This window comes from Anabrus simplex, chromosome X (genome assembly GCF_040414725.1).
Source record: "Anabrus simplex isolate iqAnaSimp1 chromosome X, ASM4041472v1, whole genome shotgun sequence".
Taxonomy (NCBI): Eukaryota; Metazoa; Arthropoda; class Insecta; order Orthoptera; family Tettigoniidae; genus Anabrus; species Anabrus simplex.
In genome coordinates, this window is record NC_090279.1 from 202218927 (window position 1) to 202241584 (window position 22658).

The window sequence follows — 22658 nt, forward strand, 5'->3', positions numbered from 1 at the left end:
CTGAAATGCCCACTTTGCCAGACACAGTCTTTCTCCTTTTATTTGCTTGCCATGTCCAAACTACCTCAGTCTTTTCTGTTCCAGTTTGTCATTTAGTTTTTACACATTAAGCTCTTTCCCGCATGTCTTCATCTATCCTTGTCTTCTGTACCATACTTCTCAGGAATTTCATTTCAGCTGCCTGCACTCTATTCTCATCTCTCTCAGAGTCAATGTCCAGCTTTCTGCTGCATATGTCATTATAGGTAAGTATTATCCCTTGTACATTACTTCTTTAACCTTCATTGGTATATCCTTATTCGATATCAATCTCCATACCCGGTGGTAAAAGGCACTCCCGAGTTGTATCCTTCTACTAATTTCCATATCTGGTATTCCATTTTTCTGTCAGTTCATTTCTCAAATATTTGAAGTGTTCCACTATTTCCAGCTGTCATCGGCCAATATTCTCCTCACCTGGACATTATGAAACACCTGGATGATTTTGCTGTGTTTTTTTAAAATAATTTAAGTGAATGTGAGGATTATATTTATTTTGGTGAAGATGTCATTCCTCCTGCGACCTGCAGTTCCTTGTCTCCAATTCCTCTACTCATAACTGTTGTCTTGTTCTTCTCCATGTTGATCCTCAATACCCATTGTTCAATCCTTCTATTCAGTACATTCAGCTGTTCAGATGATGAACAGCAAAGAAGTATAAAAATGGCTTGATGCACTGAATGAGAAAATTGAAAAGCATGGTATGAAAATCAGCACACAGAGAAAAGCAAGGAAGTGGCGTTGTGAATATTGGTGGTCAAAACCTTGAAATCGTGGACAGTTTCAAATACCTAGGGAGTGAATGAATGCAACATACAAGGCTGGACATGGAGATTAGCGAGATGGTGCAACAGGGCAATGCATTCTACCAGAGTGTAAGAAACCTTGTCTGCAATAAGGAAGTGTCAAGAGATAATGCACAAAATGTATTATGCACCCTTACAAACAAACAAACAAACAAACAAACAAACAAACAAACAAATAAATAAATAAATAAATAAATAAATAAATAAATAAATAAATAAATAAATAAATAAATAAATAAATAAATAAATAAATAAATAAATAAATAAATAAATAAATAAATAAATAAATAAATAAATAAATAAATAAATAAATAAATAAATAAATAAATAAATAAATTCTCTAATAATCCTTTTGTTCTAAGCCTCCGAGGCTCACGTGTCAGCGCTCCAGCCTCTCACCACTGGGTTCCATGGTTCAAATCCTGGTCACTCCAGGTGAGATTTGTGCTGGACAATACCCATTGTTCAATCCTTCTATTCAGTACATTCAGCTGTCGTTGTACCTCATCCTCATCTTCTCCCCAGATCACATCATCATCCGCAAACATCATTACATTCATTCTTTCCCCTCTAAGTATCATTCTCCCTTGCTGCCTTTACGATGCCATCCATCATCATTAAGAACAGTAAAAGTGACAACACTGTTGTCTTCATATATTGCTTTTATCATCATTATTAGTTCCTTGCCAATGTCCGTGTGTGTCAGGCTTTCTGAAACCTTTGATCTTAGGATGAGGAAACTCATTGTCCGTAAATAAATGAACGTGAGTGCTTCGCACTAACAAAATTAGAAACTACGTTCTTCACTCTACACAATAAACTATAAGATGTTACAATCTGCTATTATAATCGTACTAAATGCTAGTACTAATAAGATCCAAGCAGTAGAAATGAAAATTTTAAGAACATCGGTTAAAAAGACAAGAAGAGACAGAATTCAAAATATTAAAATCAGAGAAGAGCTAAATTGAGAACCGTTAGTACAGAACATACAGAAAGCAAGACTGAGATGGTTCAGACATGTAAAAAGAATGGGAAAGGAACGGGTAGCAAGAAGGGAATTGGAAAGAGAAGTTAAGGGAAAGAGACCAGTTGGAAGACCGAGAAGAACGTGGACGGATCAGATAGAGAAGCTGGATTGGATGTGGCAGAAGTAATAGAGCAGGTAAAGTGGAATGACAGAAAGATGTGGAGGAGGCTTGTTAATCACACCCGGGCGACTGGAGTGGGACATTGATGATGATGATGACCAAATGCCAATTTCTAGAAAACAGAACTCAGAGAATTAGAGTAGGTGAATCTTTACCTGACCCTGTAATAATTCCTCAAGGCAGTATTATTGGACCTTTATATTTTCTTATATATATCAATGATATGAGTAAAGAGGTGGAGTCAGAGATAAGGCTTTTTGCAGATGATGTTATTCTCTACTACAGAGTAAGAAATAAGTTACAACATTGTGAGCAACTACAAAATGACCTCAATGTTGGAGATGGACAGCAGGCAATGGTATGATGATAAACAGGGTTAAAAGTCAGGTTGTGAGTTTCATAAGTAGGAAAAGTCCTCTCAGTTTTAATTACTGCATTGATGGGGTGAAAGTTCCTTTTGCGATTCCTTGTAAGTACCTAAGTGTTAGCATAAGGAAAGATATTCATTGGGGTAATTACATCAATATGATTGCAAATAAAGGGTACAGATCTCTGCACATGGTTATGAGGGTGTCCAGGGGTTGCAGGAAGGATGTAAAGGAAAGGGCATATAAGTCTTTGGTAAGACCCCAACTAGAGTATGGTTCAAGTGTATGGAACTCTCACAAGATTTACGAACTGGAAAAAATCCAAAGAAAAGCACCCTGATTTGTTGTGAGTGATATTCGACAAAAGAGTAGCGTTACCAAAATGTTGTAAAGACTTGGGAGAAAGGAGATGAGCTGCTTGACTAAGTGCTATGTACCAATATAGTTGGTCCGTTATTGGACATTGGTATGTTGGACAGTGGACAGTGGCATGTTCCGAGATGTCAGTGGGGAGATGGTGTGGAATGACATTAATAGACGAATAAGTTTGAGTGGTGTCCTTAAGAGTAGGAAAGATTACAATATGAAGATAAAGTTGGAATTCAAGAGGACAAATTGGGGCAAATATTCATTTATAGGAAGGGGAGTTATGGATTGGAATAACTTAACAAGGGAGAGGTTCAATAAGTTTCCAATTTCTTTACAATCATTTAAGGAGAGGCTAGGAAAACAACAGATAGGGAATCTTCCACTTGGGCAACTGCCCTAAATACAAATCAGCGGTGACTGACTGATAATAAGGCGCACTGTTTGAATGACAATAAATCATTGCTGGCACTTTACTACGCAAAATAGCCAACAATGATACATCGTTGTCTCACCTTGTAAAGGTTAATATGTCCACCAGGCTTGGTCAGGATAGAAACTACTATCTCGGAACAATGAGCACTCAACCGCTGTTAGTGCCTATACACGAGTCAGTTACGAACATGAATTTAACAAAAAAACATCTCACCATCCAATTGGCCCAGCGACCGTCGTGCATGAAGTCGTGCCACTTGTGGACAGCTTGAGCAAAGTCTGAAGCTCTGGACCGGCTGTTGAGGTTCCCAATGAACACTGGATTGGTCGGGAGGGCTCCAGGGTGAGAACTGTTACCGTAGTAGGACAAGATGTGATCGACATCCGTGTTAGCGTCCACGATGAGGAGCCTGGAATACAAACACACGTTTGAGAGGAGATTTATTCTTTGGGCTCTCTGTGTCTAGAAACGGAGTTGTTCTGTAAAAATAATATTGTCAGAGCCAAGTTTCCATGATGACTGGAAATACGAGTCTGGCACCTGCCAGGCAGACATTTTCAGCGTCCCAAAACTTGTTAATGTCATCCTACTGCAACACAATTTTTTAGTATTGTAAAGGTGGAATCTTTGATTGTACCCATAAAAAATATACAATTGACAATACAGGCTTTGCTATTACATTCATTTTTTTGTGATAAAGATTATGTATTGTAAATAATTTCAGGTACGCTTAAACTGAAACTTTTGAATATAATAATAATAATGTCCGCCTCTGTGGTGTAGTAGTTAATGTGATTAGCTGCCATCCCCGGAGGCCCGGGTTCGATTCCTGGCTCTGCCACAAAATTTGAAAAGTGGTACGAGGGCTGGAATGGGGTCCACTCAGCTTCAGGAGGTCAACTGAGTAGAGGTGGGTTCGATTCCCACCTCACCCATCCTGAAAGAGGTTTTCCGTGCTTTCCCCACTTCTCCTCCAGGCAAATGCTGGGATGGTACCTAACTTAAGGTCACGGCTGCTTCCTTCCCTCTTCCTTGTCTATCCCTTACAATATTCCCATCCCCACCAAGGCCCCTGTTCAGTATAGCCCGGGCGAGGTACTGGTCATCCTCCCCAGTTGTATCCCCCGACCCCGAGCCTGGAGCTCCAGGACACTGCCCTTGAGGTGGTAGAGGTGGGATCCCTCGCTGAGTCCGAGGGAAAAACCAACCATGGAGGGTAAGCGGATGAATAATAATAATAATAATAATAATAATAATAATAATAATAATAATAATAATAATAATAATAATAATAATAATAATAATAATAATAATAATTTTACATCACACTAACTACTTTTTCGCTTTTTGGAGACGCCGATATGCCGGAATTTTGTTCCGCAGGAGTTCTTCACTAAATAAGTCATCAGGATACAATTCTCTAGCATTATCATAATTTAGCAAAGAACACGGAACACCATGCGATGAAAGAGCTATAATGTAAACAAACAGCAGCTAGTGTTGTTCTTTTGTCTCTAGTTCGGCGATGCAAGGAGGAGAAATACTTAGAGAAGTGCTATTGCAAAGGAAATATCTTTGTGATTTCAATGATATGCAATAGATCAGGCATTCCACTGTAACGGGCATTACACCTGTTGATGTAGGTAGTGAATATCATTAAACCCTGTGTGATGGCAGCTAACAGGAACTTGCAAATTTTACTGCAGACCAAAGACACTCTAGAAAAACTAAGCATATAATTTAAAAAAACAGACAATAACTGTTTTTCTTGTTATTTCACATTTTGAATGTAACGGCTGTTACAGGAATTGTAACCATTGTTACACAGTTGACAGATTAAAGAATATAATAGTATACAAGGACAAATTAAACTGAGATTATTTGTTTAAATGACTAAATTAATCATTAGAGTTATGAACAGATTTAAGGACTTCTTAAAAATTATTCTGAAGCTCCTGGTATTTTAAGTTTATTATTATTAAATACACATTAGAATCATATTTATCATGTTCTCTGCGGCAGTGAATTTTGATGACTTAATTTTAAGTCGTATCGGCCCATTGGTGACCCGATGCTGAATTTTGACTTTGGTTAGTCCCTCCTATGAAATCCAAAACAATGTTGTGTGCATCATTGTTGAGAAGACATTCCGTTATATTTACCTCTGTGACAGTTTTCTGATTCAAGAAGTGCGTTACCCAGAAATGACCCAGGAAGTAAATGTTAGTTTATCGTTCACTGATCTCTTTTTATGGCAATATGATATGCGTACATTAATTATTTACATATTATGCTTAGTAACAAAACAATACTGGTATCACAAAAGATAAGGCTGTATGTAGGGTCATCATCAGATACTGAAGAGAAATCACCGTCGCTGTCATCACTTTGTTTCAAAACATGAGCAATTAGTCCGGGGTCCAGTGCCGTCCTAAATCGCTTTCTTTTCCGTGCCACCGGTGTCAGAATGTAAAGGCTCCATGACTAAATAAAGGGAATGTGAACGTGCTTGTAAACATTATCTACGGAAGATAATAAACTTGTCAGTAACTACCCCATTAAATAAAAATTGGGAAACTTATATCCGCTTACCAGAGAGCAATGTACAAAGGAATAGGTTACACGAGATGTCAAAAGGGTCGTACTCTTCCTCATATTAAACAACAACTTGCTATCTGAAGGCAGAAACACTGTAGGCTGTAACCACGCAAGTGATTCCCGCGTAAAAATATAGCTTAGACTGCAATCCGAACACAGGATGACCCGAAGCAATATGAATGGAAGATGCACAAAAATTCCTTCGGGACACCCCTGGGCCGATCAAAACTATCAGTATGCCTCGATCCTTTACTTCAATAGGAACACTATGTTGCCATTAGTTATCAGAAATTTGTAACTAGGACGTAGTTACTTACTCCGCAATTTTGGGAAGTTCGCACTGATGGATAAGAGTAACATGGTGACCCGAACCGCAAGGAATGTGTTAAAATTAGAGAGAAACTTAAGACAAAATCTAGCATTAATATTGTTACAAATTCTACTTTTTTCATTTTTAAACCTCAAAAACTGCATCTAAACTTTAATAATAATGATTTTTAAAATATGTTTGTCACTATATATGGCCATTTATAATATGTACTGTTCATATAATTAAATATACCACTTTTTGATAGTTTACAAAAACATACCAAGGTTGCACTTTTCAAGGAATCCTTGAGATGGTGTTTGCTTTCATTTTCGGATACAATCAAAACAATTAAGGCAAAGCTGCACAAGCCCAAGTATGTATTTGGGCTGACAGTGACAGAGTTAATGAAGTGTTCCTTGCCATGCTCTGCCCATAGAACTTGAGCTATTTCTGGTGGTCATTTACGTACTTTATAACTGTTGCTAAAAACTAATTAGCATGTTTATCTCACCTGGTGGAACTTTTAGTCTCCTGCTTGTATTTGTCCATGATCTGCCGCCACTGACGCACCATGTCCAACGTCTCGTTGAGGTTTGTTGTGTACGGGTGACTGAGGGAGTCGTAGTTCGTGGGGTTGTAGTACTGACCGGGGGCTTGGGGTTCGTCAAAGAAGCTTGGACTTTCGTACAAGTTTACCACTCCAACCATTCGGAAACCATCCACACCCTTTTGAAGCCAGTACTTAATGCTTTCCTGTAGAAAAGGGAGAAAAATAGTAAACAGCATTACATTATATAATATTTTATATACAAACTGTAGAAATGGTGCAAGCATTGTACAACAACTGTGTGAGGATATACCTTTGTCAACTGTGTCGTTCCAGGGAGGGCGGCTCCATTTTTCCTCACCTGGGGGGGGGGGGCACAGCCGGTCAGTAAGGCAGTTATAAGGGTAGTGCTCACTTGTGGATAGGTTCCCGCCCATGTGAACGTCCACATAGTAGATTTCGTTTATTTTTATACTTTATGGGTGACGCTTGTGGCCCAGTTATCCGCCCATGTGAGCGTCCACATTGTAGACTTAGTTTATTTTTATTTTGTGTCCACAGGGTAGATTTAGTTCATATTTTTTAATCTTTTTTTTCCTCTTTGTAATGGGAACATGTATTTGGGCCGATAGCCTGTAATGTTCTTCAATAAATACTAAATGTTCTTCAATAAATACTATCATAACAACTGTGTCAGCACTGTACAGACTTTGTTTAGAAAGAAAGAATGGTATAGAAATGAAAAAGGACTGAGATAGAGAAGTGTGTTGTCACCTCTTTTGTTTCTAACGGTTATGAACGAACTTGTAAAGGAGACAAAGGAAGCATATGGGAACAGGGAGATGAAGTTATTACTATATTCAGATGATGAACAGCAAAGAAGTATAAAAATGGCTTGATGCACTGAATGAGAAAATTGAAAAGCATGGTATGAAAATCAGCACACAGAGAAAAACAAGGAAGTGGCGTTGTGAATATTGGTGGTCAAAAAGATGGTGCAACAGGGCAATGCATTCTACCAGAGTGTAAGAAACCTTGTCTGCAATAAGGAAGTGTCAAGAGATAATGTACAAAATGTATTATGCACCCTTACAAACAAACAAACAAACAAACAAACAAACAAACAAACAAACAAACAAACAAACAAACAAACAAACAAACAAATTTCTCTAATAATCCTTTTGTTCTAAGCCTCCGAGGCTCACGTGTCAGCGCTCCAGCCTCTCACCACTGGGTTCCACGGTTCAAATCCTGGTCACTCCAGGTGAGATTTGTGCTGGACAAGTGGAACTGGGACAGGTTTCTCTCCGGGTACTCCAGTTTCCCCTGTCATCACTCATTCCAGCAACAGTCTCCAATATAATTTAATTTCACCTGTCAGTCATTAATCATTGCTGCTGAGGAGAGCAACAGGCTTCGGCAGCTGGTACAGTTCCCATCCTCTCGCCACTAGATGGGTCTTCATTCATTCCTGATGCGGTCAAATGACTGGAAACAGGCTGTGGATTTTCATTTTCATTTTTCCTCTTGTCCAGTCGATAACATGAGACTCGTGATGGCAATGCTCAGTCTACTGATGAGCCCACTTGTCAGCCTGGAAGTCAGGTTGTGAGTTTCACAACGAAGAAAAGTCCTCTCAGGTTTAATTAATGTGTTGATGGGCTGAAAGTTCCTAATGGGGATCACTGTAAGTACCTAATGTAGGTGTTAATATAAGGAAGGATCTTCATTGGAGTAATCACATAAACGGTATTGTAAATAAAGGGTACAGATCTCTGCACATGGTTAAGAGGGTATTTAGAGGTTGTAGTAAGGATGTAAAGAAAAGGGCATATAAATCTCTGGCAAGACCCTGATTAGAGAATAGTTCCAGTGTGTGGGACTCTTAGCAGGATTACTTGATTCGAGAACTGGAAACAATCCAAGAAAAGCAGCTCGATTTGTTCTGGGTGACTTCCGACAAAAGAGTAGCGTTACAAAAATGTTGCGAAGTTTGGGCTGGGAAGACTTGGGAGAAAGGAAACGAGTTGCTCAACTAAGTGGTATGTAAATCTATTAAAGAAACAATTTAAAACAGTTTATGTTGGGTCCACCTCATCAATACACTTTTAATGATTGAAAATTATTTATTTTTCATGCATGTTTCAGGAACAATATGCATTCCCTTCATCAGTAAGAAAAATAAATAAATGCCAATCATTAAAAGTGTATTGACAAGGTGGACCCCACATAAACTATTTAAAATAGTTTCTTTAATAGATTTAAACAAGCCAATACAGGATCACATCAAACACCTATTATGGTTTTGCTTATCAACAGTAAGTGGTATGTTCCGAGCTGTCAGTGGAGAGATGGCATGAAATGACATTAGTAGACAAATAAGTTTGAGTAGTGTCTTTAAAAGTGGGATATCAACCCCCCTCCATGGCACTACAGCCCTTGAAGGGCCGTGGCCTACCAAGCGATCGCTGCTCAGCCCGAAGACCTGCAGATTACGAGGTGTAGTGTAGTCAGCACGACGAATCCTCTTGGACGTTATTCTTGGCTTTCTAAACCGGGGCCGCTATCTCACCATCAGATAGCTCCTCAATTCTAATCACGTAGGCTGAGTGGACCTCGAACCAGCCCTCAGGTCCAGGTAAAAATCCCTGACCAGGCCGGGAATCGAACCCGGGGCCTCCGGGTAAGAGACAAGAACGCTACCCCTACACCACGGGGCCGGCGGGATATCACAATATGAAGATAAAGTTGGCCTTTAAGAGGACAAATTAGAGCAAATATTCATTTATAGGAAGGGGAATTAGGGATTAGAATAAATTACCGCTAAGGGAGATGTTCAATAAATTTCCAAATTATCTGCAATTATTTTTGAAAAGACTAGGTAAAAAAAAACGGATAGGGAATATGCCACCTGGGCGACTGCCCTAAATGCAGATCAGTGGTGACTGACTGCACCCATATGCAATCATATTTTGAATAAGTACAATCCAGTTATTATTCTTAGCAAGGAACACAGTACTTGTTTAAGAATGAGAGTTACCTTTATCTCCTGCGCCACTGGAGGATATCTGAAGTTGAGATCTGGCTGCCGTGCAGAGTACGTGTGGAGGTAGAACTGATGTCTCTCTGGACTCCACTCCCAAGCTGACCCTCCATATCGGCTCAACTGAAACATCAATAACAAACAATCAAAAGAAGGAATAAATATACAGTTGAGGCTGATACTACCTCAATTACAAAAAAGCTCAGAGTACACAGAAATAACAATAAATCAAAGGTGAAATTTATGGGCGAGTGATCAAAACCTATTAAGATAAATACAATGGTACGGCAAGGTGACGGTTTGTCACCCCCTTCTATTCAACTGTGTTCTAGAAAAAATTGTAAGAATTTGGAATGTAAAGCTTAAAGAACATAACATTTTGCCAGTTAACTTTGGGGAGAAAAAACAATGGCACTGAAATAAATTGCCAAGCATTTGCAGAAGATTTGGCTATATTGTCAGAAAACCTAACAAGTGCAACAACACAAATCAATTTCTTGGAAGAAATAGCCAACAAGACAGGTTTGAGAATCTCCGTACAAGAAACTAAATTTATTACAAACCTCAAGAACGCTCCAAAATTTTTGGCAACAGATATTGGTCCAGTGGAAAAAGTAACGAAATTCAAATATCTGGGAGAAATAATTCAAGAAAATGGTTTAGACAAATCTGCAGTAGAAGAAAGGGTACATAAGATAGAAAGAGCATATGGTATCACAACAAATTTTTATAAAAAAAGCATCTGTCTAAAAATCTTAAAATAAGGCACTACACTACAGTGGTGAAACCAGAATGCCTGTATGCAAGTGAATGCCTGGTACTAAACTATAGATTAGATAAACTTGAAGTTTTAGAAAGGGTAACCATGAGAAAAATCTCAGGCCCTATGAAAACAACAGAAGTATGGAAATTAAGATCTAATGATGAAATATATGGAACATAGAAAACATAACAGAAACCATAAGAAAAAGGAGATTGCAATTTTTCGGACATATTTACAGAATGGATGATTCCAGATTAACAAGAAGGATTTTCAAGTACCTTTGGGACAAAAAGGCAACAACCAGCTGGATTCAAGAAGTAAGGAAAGATTTAGAAAGAAATAATATAAGAGAAGAAGAAATTATGGACAGAGAAATTTTTAGAAAGACGGGGTAGTAAGTATGGAAGGATTCCAAGGAAGACTGAACAAGAAGCTTGGTGTAAAGTGGTTCGAGAACAGAAAGAAACAGCATTGTGAAAAGATGAAAGAATATTGGAAGGAACCGAAGAGAAAACAACAAAATGTGAAGAATTGAATTGAAATTGGCATGTGGTCCTTAGCAGGCCTCATTGGAAAGAAGAAGAAGAAGAAGAAGAAGAAGAAGAAGAAGAAGAAGAAGAAGAAGAAGAAGAAGAAGAAGAAGAAATCCAGGAGTAATCTACGTATACAAAATCATCTGTTTTGTATTTTCTTCTAGATTTGTGATTTTTTTTCTTCTAAATTTTGCTGTGACATGTTTGAAAGCATATGTTTCAAGTAAATAAGTTCAATAAACAACAACAAAGTAAGAACTTATTGTATAATTTAACAGCAAATTTATGGAGTCTGAAAGGGCAGTTGAGGGTTAACTGAGTGTATTCTATGAAGATTAGGTATCAAGTCCGCAAACACTTTGGTTGCTGATGAAGAGAACAAGCGAGGTTCTTCAAACATTTTATTAATATAGATGAAATAACATTTTAAAGTATTGACAAAGCGAACGTAGATTTTTACCAGTGATTTTCAGTGGTCAATATGGACAAATATCAAACAATAATGGTTAAAATAATAAATTCAACCTTACTTCTGCCGCCCAGCCTAATCAGGAAGACGGCTTTCAACACTCACTGAGGGGCCATCCTGACAGATTTCTATTCTTCCTGCGGGACGTGTAGGATAAGAAGAAAGCTGGATGTACACAGGGGACAGATACTTAGATAGGAGTAAATGAGTGGAAGCAATTCAGTTATTGCTTTTTTTTTTTTACTGCCTCCCTATGTTACCAAGACGAGAGATTGAGGAGTGCCTCTTTTGGTCACCGTTTGTGACAGGGAGGGGATAGCACGCATAATTTCTATCCACCACCCACACAGGCCGTACCGAGGAACAAAGAGGTTATAAAACTCTACTGACATAATCAGCTGTGGAGAAAAAGAAAAAGAAAAAAAACCACAGCTTACTTACCCAGTTATTCGGAGGGTTAGGGCGACTGTAGTTCTGGGGGTTGGGTCTTCCATCCCTCCATACATAGTAGTCAGTGTATGGTGCCACTCGTGTGCTGGACCGACGGAACCAGTCATGCTGGTCACTTGAATGGTTAGGAACAAAATCTAGCAACACCTTGATATCTGGAAAAATAATAATAAGTTACTAATGTACTTCACTATCTGCTATATTTGCAACAAACCAATGTTTAATTCTCAGCCTCAAAAAACTGAATTGTTTATTACAAGCACAAAATAGTATTTATATTGTAATCCCATGAACTCCTGGGACAAGTTATTGATAATAACATCAATCACCACTAATTTGCATTTAGAGCAGTCACCCAGGTGGCAGATTCCCTGTCAGTTGTTTTCCTAGTCTTTTCTTAAATGACTGCAAAGAAATTGGAAATTTATCGAACATGTCTCTATCAGCTATCAGCTTGCTTTCAGGAGATAGTGGGTTTGAGCATGGTTTGCCATTTTCACACCAGGCAAATGCTGGGGCTGTACCCATGGCCGCTTCCTTCACACTCCTAGCCTTTTCCTATCCCCTCATCGCCATAAGACCTATCTGTGTCGGCGTGACATAAAGCAACTTGCAACTCTCTTGGTAAATTATTCCAATCCTGAACTCCTCTTCCTATGAACAAATTTTTGCCCCTGTTTGTCCCTTTGAATTCCAACTTTATTTTCATACGGTGATCATTCGTACTTTTAAAAGCACCACTCAACCTTATTCGTCTACTAATGTTACTCTACGCCATCTTTCCACTGACAGCTCGGAACATGCTGCTTAATACCAATATAGTTGGTCCGTTATTGGACATTATAAATTTTCCAGCTAACTCATTCCTTGTTGCCAGCGTTTTGCCTCAGTGTGCTAAGTTGGGCTCATCAGTTGGTAAATAGCACACCTACCAAGATGCATGGCTAGTGCATATCGTGGAGGCCACTGCGTAGCCTACTTGGATCCACCAGCAGTGCCAATGCACTATGAGAGCCTGTCTCATTTTCAGAAATTGATGTCTGCCTGGCCTATGCAGTGGCCTTGACGGTGTGAACTAGTCATGCATCTTGGTAGGTGTGCTATTTATCAACTGATGAGCCCAACTTAGCACACTGAGGCGAAAATACCGGCAACCAGGAATGAGTTAGCTGGAAAATTTATAATGTCAAATAATGGACCAACTATATTGACATTATAAATTTACTCATTCAGGACAAACATTTCAGGTTCCCTATTGGAATCAACATCTTTATCACATGTTGCTTAGTCGAGCAGCTCGTCTCCTTTCTCCCAAGTCTTTCCAGCCCAAAGTTTGTAATATTTTTGTAACACTACTCTTTTGTTGGAAATCACCCAGAACAAATTGTGCTGCTTTTCTTTGGATTTTTCCCAGTTTTCAAATCCAGTAATACTGATGAGGATCCCATACGCTGGAACCCAACTCTAATTAGGATCTTACCAAGAGGTTTACATGGCTTTTCCTTTATATCCTTACTACAACCCTTAAATACACTCTGAACCATCTGAAGAGATCTGTAAACTTAATATTAACAATAGTGTTCATGTGATTAATATTAGTCCAATAAAGATCATTCCTTATATTATCACCAAAGTATTCACTATAAATATATATATATTTTTTTTTTTTTGCTAGAGGCTTTACGTCGCACCAACACAGATAGGTCTTATGGCGACGATGGGATAGGAAAGGCCTAGGAGTTGGAAGGAAGCGGCCGTGGCCTTAATTAAGGTACAGCCCCAGCATTTGCCTGGTGTGAACTATAAATAAATAAATAAATAAATAAATAAATAAATAAATAAATAAATAAATAAATAAATAAATAAATAAATAAATAAATAAATAAATAAATAAATTCAAGTAAGCTGTATGTAAGTTATATAAAACAACAACATAGTCCAACCACAAAAAAAAAAAAATTAATAGTAATTTAATTGACCATGAAAGCTTCACACCGCCTCTACCACTCATTCAGCACTTGTCGAAGTTTCTAAAAAAAAGTCAGGCATCCACCAAAGCGTCGAAAGGTACAGACAGAAACATAATATACATAGATTGTACTCACTGCGTTCCTTGGCCTTCTTGATTAGCTTGTCAAGCGCTTCATTACCCCCGTACATGGGATCCACAGCTCGGAAATCTGAAATGTCGTATCCCTGGTCCAGCATGGGCGAGCGGAATATTGGCGAGAGACATATTGCTTCCACACCCAAGCCCTGAATGTAGGGCAACTTCTCTATGATACCTGCACAGAGAAAATACTCCTGTTAGTATAGCAAACAATAGTAACAATTATTATCTGAATGGTCCACCTTTTCAGTACCTTGATTATGTAATGATTACATTACATATGTTGTGATAGTGGGACTATTTCAGCCTTGACTGACCATCATGAGCTATAAGACAAATTTAGACAAAAACAGACAATATTACTGAAATAAATGTACATACATACACACACAAAATGACATTAAAAGGCATCCACAGATCGACTACTGAAAAGGACATTACACATATACTTCAATATAAAATCAAATTAAAATTAGAATTCTTTTCTGTGTGAGATCAAACTTTCTTGGATGCATATGTTGTGCTTATGAGAACAGTAAAACCCTGAGTAACTAAAAATATATATGTAATATAATATAGAATATAATAGAATACCTGAAATTCCGGGAAGTGCCAAAATCACACTTCAAAATATAAATGTATGTTTCACAATGCATCTATACAACTACAGTATGGAAAAATAATGTGGGGGAATTTCACAGGGGCTCAGGATGTTTGTATATGACAGAAGAAAGCAATCAGGTGCATGCAGGGAATTTCAGACAAACAATCATGTAGGACCATTTTCCAAGAACTGGGAATAATGGTTCTTCCCTCAATATAGGCTACACTTCCTAATACATAATGGACACCAAAGAAAACCTGATTAATCACCCATTAAGGAAGGAGGTACCGGTATTACACCAACATAACACAAGAAGAAGAAGTGATATAACTTAGATGCTCCTCATGTTAGATTAAAGGAAACTCAAAAAATATCATAACTAGGCAGGAATGATACTCTTTAACAAGCTCCTATTGGAAGTGAGAGATATGTCAGTGAAATCCTTTCAAAAAACTCTAAAAATCTACCTGATGGGAAAAGCATTTACAATATACAGGAATTTGAAGAAAAACTGGTGCAATTCCATGTAAATTTGCAAAGGTATAAATATGTAGATATATTACTCTTGCAGGTATGGCATAAAATAGTAAAGGTATTCCAAGCTAATGAATGATGTTTAACAATTACAATCAATTCTATTGCATTTTATTCTACAGCAGAACATCTCACTCCATTAAACCAGTTGCACAGACAGGAACTGCCCAGAAGACTGACTCGGGGAATGGACACAAAGAAGAGGGCATGGCGAAACCGAATGCAATGATGTCTTCATTGAGTGTAATATGTTATTCTGTAATGTACCGTATTTCAATGTTTTTTGAGAAATTCCTTCAAGAATTACATAAGAAGTCACCTGTCACAATAACTTATTTGATGAGACTGGACTTCAAGCATTTCTTTTTTAAGGTCAGCCTAAGAAGCATTGCACACAACTTCCTTAATTTTTGCCATGTCTCTGCAAGTCAGTGGGCCTGGGTTCATCTCAACGCATCCAATGACTAGCAGAGTACCAAGCACCTGTACGACCTGTTTTGTTGTTATGTACCCTTTTTGCACTCTACTGTGGTAAGCTTGACCTGGCTGTGCCATTGCCTTATCGCAATCTCATACGGTAGAACATGTTTCATTCTGTATTTATATCTTGCAAAGTAGGTATTGAATGGTGGAAATATAAAACATTCCATTTAAAGGAATAATAATTTTATTCGTAAACTGCATAGCCGTTTAGCACAGATGTGTGGTATCTCGCCCATCTCAGTGCTGAAACAGAAAGTTCATCGGAACAATCTGCTTACAGCCGAGACCCAGGAAAACGAAATTAGGAGAGTGGTAAGTGAAAATAACAGAATACGAATTACAACGCGAGCACGGCCGCATTCACCTGCAGAACGAGGAAAACTGCTTTAATAATAATAATAATAATAATAATAATAATAATAATAATAATAATAATAATAATAATAATAATAATAATAATAATAACCGTGCCCGGTCAGCTTACGTGGGGGTTTAGATCTGAATTTAGTAAGAGCTAGGCATAACCCTGCGTAAGACACTGGGGTGGGGGCTCAACCCCGACACGGCGCGTCCCAATGACTGATAGGGGAAGCTCCTGTAGATATGCAGGACAGGTGCGAATAAGGCTTCGCCAAATAAGCACCCGCGGATCAACTGAGGTGTCAGGAAAAATGGTCAACGGCTTCAACGGCAGAAGAGGACATATCCCAATGACAGAGAGGGCAGAAGAACCGACCCAAATCCACTTTGCGTCTGACTTGCAGCAAGCGGCAAAGTGGTCAGCGTCTGTCTCCAATGGAGCGGCTGAACATCTCATCACCTGGCTGTAGGTTATAAAAAGCAAAAATCAACTATGAAGAGTTCTAAAACTGTGCCTCGGAAAATGCCGCTGCCTGGGGTACGCCAGGGCATCTCTGGAGCCACCGCTAGAGATGACAGCATGCGAGCCGGTGGTGGTGGGAGCGTAAGCTGCTGGCCTCCCATCGGGTCACCCGAACAAGCTACAGTAGCTCAAGACGATCATGGCGGAACACAAGAACCTGATTATCATACCGCACCTGGTGCGAGTGCTTTTGTGCCAAGTACGACCACTCGTATCAGTAAGCCCAAAAAACGCATTAAATGGAACAATGATATGAATGAAGTTATCATGCGGGCATATCTTCGAATAACTCGTCTTGAAACTGAAATTGCAGGATATAGACAACAACTACAAACAGCCTTTACAAATCAGTACCCAACAATGAAAGTTACTGAACAGCGCATTGCAGATCAACGAAGATCAATCATCAAGAACAATTTGATCCCGGGTCCTGTTCTTAGTAGAATCAGACAAGAAGTAACACAAGAACTCTTTCCACATCTTGAAAGTACCGAGTCTGACTCAACGGTTAACAGTCCACCTGATACTGATATAACAGTACATACAAGTACTCCCGAAGTGATACTTTCAGATAACTCTGACCTCCATGACAAGACACATGTTGAATTCTACAAGGCCCTTCTAGAATATTCTGGTACCGATCCTACACAACGACCCATACTGCCAAGGCAGCAATCATCCAAAAAGTTTGGAAAAATCATTGAAGATCTTAATTCGAAAGTCTTGCCAGAATATCTGAAAGAGCATCAGACGTTCCCTGAAGTACATACTGCTATATACTGTGCAGCACTAGCCGCAGTACGCCTGAACAATGGAAAGCCATTTTTGCCTAACAATAAGTCTGTCAAGAAAAAATTGAGAGAACCACCTTGGGCAAAACGCCTGAAAGAACGCATCATCCAAATCCGCCAGGACGTCAATCGCCTGCAGCAATACAAGAATGGAGTAAGAGGGAAACGCCTAAATAACAAAATTATTCGAATTCTGAAAATCAGTTCAAGGCAGAGTCTGGAGGAACCTGGAAGCACAGTACTACAAGAAACCCTCGAAACCATGAAGCAAAAGTTGGCCGCATTATCCAAGCGCCTCAAAAGATACCAAAACACCACAGAGAGAAAATCACAGAACGCAATGTTCGAAAGAAATGAGAAACAGTTCTACAACAATCTGAACGAGAAAACACAAGATGCAGCACAAGATGGAAATACGCCCAGCGAAGGAAAAATTCACAGCTATTGGTCGGGAGTATGGTCGAACCCAATAGAGCACAATGCGGAAGCTCATTGGATCAGTGAACTGAAAGATAGAACTAATGAAGTGAAGCATATGGCAACCAAGGCTGTTGAGATCGGAGAAATACAACAGAGCATCAAGAAACTGCAGAACTGGAAGGCCCCAGGCATTGATCGCATACACAATTATTACTACAAGAAATTTACATGTACTCATTTCCTTCTGACTCAACATTTCCAGAAATTTTTAGACAACCCGGCAACATTCCCAGCTTTCCTGTGCACTGGCATCACATATCTGAAACCAAAGGATGAAAATCTGCAAAATCCAGCGAAGTATCGGCCTATAACATGTCTATCTACTCTATATAAGATATTTACATCTATAATAGCCAACAGAATTCTGAAACACTGCGAGGAAAACCACATCATTGCCGAGGAGCAAAAGGGTTGCAAGAAGAATACCAAGGGGAGCAAGGAGCAACTGATTATCGACACTGTGGTCCTGGAACAAGCACACCATAAATCCAGGAACCTATACACTTGCTTCATTGACTACCAAAAGGCCTTTGATTCAGTACCACACACTTGGCTCATACATGTTCTGGAACTATATAAAGTTGACCCCTCAATCATTCACTTCCTGAAGACGGTAATGGCAGACTGGAACACCTCACTTCACGTTTCTCTAAGAAACTGTAGTGTTGCAACGAGACCCATACCAATACGACGAGGGATCTTCCAAGGGGACTCACTGAGTCCATTATGGTTCTGCATGGCATTAAATCCACTATCCTACCTACTGAACACAAGTGGGTATGGATTTAGCATTAAGAATAAGCGAGAAGAGCTATTAAAAATCAGCCACCTACTCTATATGGATGACATTAAGCTGTATGCCTCTACCAAACCCCATCTCCAACATCTCTTCTCAATTACCAAGACGTTTTCTTCAGATATAGGCATGCGGTTTGGATTGGACAAATGCAGAACCCAAACTGTCATCAGAGGATCCTACTCAGCACAAGGGACACCTTCGAGTTTAAGCGACGAATCCATACAACAGCTGGAGGAAGAAGAAATGTACAAATACCTCGGTTTTCATCAGAGCACTCGTATGAAACATGCCGACATCAAGAGAAATGTCACGCAACAATATATAACACGTCTCAACAAGGTACTATCATCAAAACTGACAGCTAAACATCTTACCAAAGCAGTCAATACGTATGCCGTACCACTGCTCACATACTCCTTTGGTATCATAAAATGGACTCAAACAGAACTTCAGCAGTTACAAACGAAAACAGCAGTTTCACTCACCCGGTACCATATGCACCATCCTAAATCTGCAACCGAACGTCTTACACTCCCGAGATCAGAAGGTGGTAGGGGCTTCTTATCCATTGTCAATTTACATAGCAATCTGATATCAAGTCTAAGAGAATATTTCCACTCGAGAGCTGATACATCGTGTCTTCATCATGCTGTTTGCAGAGCTGATATAAACTATACACCTCTCAATCTGTCGTCGCCAGAAATGCCTGTTTCTACCCCACCTACAAAAGAGATGAATATGGCCATGTGGAAGCAAAAACCTCTTCACGGGAAATACCCCCATGAACTGGATCAGCCTCATATCGACAAACCTGCGTCGCACGCTTGGCTGACCTAATCCGGTCTTTTCCCAGAAACAGAAGGATTTGTTCTGGCCATCCAAGATCAAGTAATTGCTACACGGAACTACCGTAGATTTATCATGAAGGATCCAACAGTTGTCTCAGACAACTGCCGCCGCTGTTCCAGAACTACAGAGAGCATACAGCACATCATCTCTGGTTGCCCACACTTGGCCAACACCGATTATAAGCACCGACATGATCAGGTAGCAAAAATCATTCACCTGAAACTCTCTGTAAAATGTGGATTTCTTCAGTCATCAACTGCATATTGGAAATATACACCTCCACCCATTCTCGAAAACTCTTCATACAAACTACTATGGGACCGAGAAGTCATAACCGATGTCACGCTCAGCAACAATAGGCCAGATATTATTCTAATCGATAAATCAAAAAGATCTGCATCCCTTATAGAAATTGCTTGTCCAAATACCTCCAATCTGCAAACAACAATAGCCACAAAGATATCAAAATACACAGAACTGGCAATAGAAATACAACGTCTGTGGAAACTAGAATCAGTCACCACAGTTCCAATAGTAATATCATGTACCGGTGTTATTCCAAAATGCTTGCACAGCTCTCTGGCCGCATTAAACCTGCATCATCACACATACGTAGAACTACAGAAAGCCACCCTCCTGAGCACTTGCCACATTGTGAGGAAGTTCCTAGGAACGACTTTTCCTCTGACTCACGCCAAACAGCATGAAGTTCCAGGCCGCAGTTCCAGTAATACTGAAGAACAGATTCCCAAAACGGGGACATAAGAAGTCTGAAGTTGTTTGTATTTATTGTATAAATGTATATGTTGTAATTATTTCTGTTGTAAATATTTGTACATATATGTACCTGTAGTTTCATAATCAAGAGGGTGACTCCTTGCTTAGGCCGAGTCAGCCCATTATGTTACCGGCACAAGCCGAGCCTTCCTAAAATAATAATAATAATAATAATAATAATAATAATAATAATAATAATAATAATAATAATAATAATAATAATAATACAGTAGAGCATTGATCACCCGAAACATCGGTTGACCGAAAGCACTGCAGTCGGCAAATTCAAATTTACGTGCCATGTGGAATTTCCGCTACTTGTGCCATTCGCAATGGTGGTGGTGGTGATTATTGTTTTAAGAGGAAGTACAACTAGGCAACCATCCTCTATATAACACTAATCAGAGGGAAAAACTGGAAGGGATCTGACACTTCGAGAAATGAAGATATCGGCCAAAAGAAGACAAGGGCCACGAAGGGCGTGAAAATGAAAGACTCCCTAGCCCTCGCAAACATAATAGCGTCGGGGTCGGAAAAGAACAAGAGTTGACCAAGAGAGGTCGGATAGGATAGATGAAAGTGAGGAGCCTGGCACAACTAAGTGGAAGCAATGCCAGGACTCAGCTATGGGCCCAGTGGTCGCCAACCCACGCTCCAAAGTTCAGAGCCCCTGGGGCCCCTTTTAGTCGCCTCTTACGACAGGCAGGGGATACCGTGGGTGTTATTCTACCGCCCCCACCCACAGGGGGAGTGCCGTTCGCAATGGCGACGAAACATAATCGCGTTGTTGTCAGTGTTTCCGATAGAGTTACAGTAATAGAACATTTGAAGAATGGTGCCAGTGGATCAAGTTTAGCTCGGGAACGTGGAGTTGGAAATGCAACAATGTGGGACATTAAAAAGACCAGTGATCATTCATTTATTTAATCCGTTTACCCTCCAGTAATATTAAAGTATTTGTTGTTTCTTTCCCCTGGTTCAGCGAGGGACCCCACCTCTACCGCCTCAAGGGCAGTTTCCTGGAGCGTGAGACTTTGGATCGGGGGGATACAACTGGTATTACCTAGATATTAATATAAGGAAAGATCTTCATTGGGGTAATCACATAAATGGGATTGTAAATAAAGGGTACAGATTTCTCCGCATGGTTATGCGGGTATTTAGGGGTTGTAGTAAGGATGTAAAAGAGAGGGCATATGAGTCTCTGGTAATACCTCAACTAGAGTATGGTTCCAGTGTATGGGACCCTCACCAGGATTACTTTATTCAAGAACTGGAAAAAAATCCAAAGAAAAGCAGCTCGATTTGCTCTGGGTGATTTCCGACAAAAGAGTAGCGTTACAAAAATGTTGCAGAGTTTTTGCTGGAAAGACTTGGGAGAAAGGAGACGAGCTGTTCGGCTAAGTGGTATGTTCCGAGTTGTCAGTGGCGAGATGGCGTGGAATGACATTAGTATACGAATAAATTTGAGTAATGTAGGAAAGATCGCAATATGAAGATAAAGTTGGAATTTAAGAGGACAAACTGGGGCAAATATTCATTTATAGGAAGGGGACTTAGGGATTTGAATAACCAAGGGAGATGTTCAATAAATTTCCAATTTCTTTGCAATCATTTAGGAAAAGGCTAGGAAAACAACAGATAGAGAATCTGTGACCTGGGCGACTGCTCTAAATACAAATCAGTAGTGATTCATACAGTGATTGAGGAGGAACAGTACCTCGTCCACGCGGCCTCATCTGCTATGTTGAACACGGCCTTGTGGAGGATGGGAATATTGGAAGGGATAGGCAAGGAAGAAGGAAGGAAGCGGCCGTGGCCTTAAGTTAGGTACCATCCCGGCATTTGCCAGGAGGAGAAGTGCGAAACCATGGAAAAACATTTCGAGTATAGCTGCAGTGGGAATCGAAACCCCTCTACTTATCTGTCCCCCCTAGGCTGAGTGGACCCCATTCCAGTCCTCGTACCACGTTTCAAATAGCGTGGCAGAGCCGGGAATCAAACCTGGGCCTCCGGGGGTGGCGGCTAATAACACTAATAAGACCAGAGATACTATTACAAAATTTTCGAGTGTGCTTGACAGTGAAGGTGGAAGCTTACCATCAGTGAGGAAGCTTTCCACTGCCTTGAGATGGCTATGCAATGGTTGTGACGTACCCACTTTGCCCACAGATGTATGACAAAATTATAACGTGGCGGGTCACTTTAATATTAAAATAAATAAATGATATGTCATTGTTTCTCCAGAAACAGTATCCCAAGGGCGCCAGTCTTCAAGCTTATGGCTTGAAAACAAAAGTAGATAATTAATAATAATAATAATAATACGTAATGAGACTCAAAAAAACTCCCAGGGGTGAGCTGAACGGAACACAAATCATTAAGTACACTAACTTGGAATTTAAGGATCATTAATAATCATTTCATAAAATACAAATTAAAACAGCTATTTATTAAGATGAAAAACGT

General features: G+C 39.6%; 1 protein-coding gene across 1 annotated transcript in view; it reads right to left on the minus strand.

The window, feature by feature from the left end:
- Window positions 1-22658, minus strand: part of LOC136885880 (maltase 2) — an 89611-nt gene that overhangs the window by 12597 nt on the left and 54356 nt on the right. The window contains exons 2-6 of the mRNA XM_067158563.2: window positions 13985-14164; window positions 11871-12034; window positions 9662-9787; window positions 6586-6827; window positions 3380-3575 (exon numbers count right to left, since the gene is read on the minus strand). Of these exons, the coding sequence (XP_067014664.2) occupies window positions 3380-3575; window positions 6586-6827; window positions 9662-9787; window positions 11871-12034; window positions 13985-14164 (908 nt within the window). The remainder of the gene's footprint in view (window positions 1-3379; window positions 3576-6585; window positions 6828-9661; window positions 9788-11870; window positions 12035-13984; window positions 14165-22658) is intronic.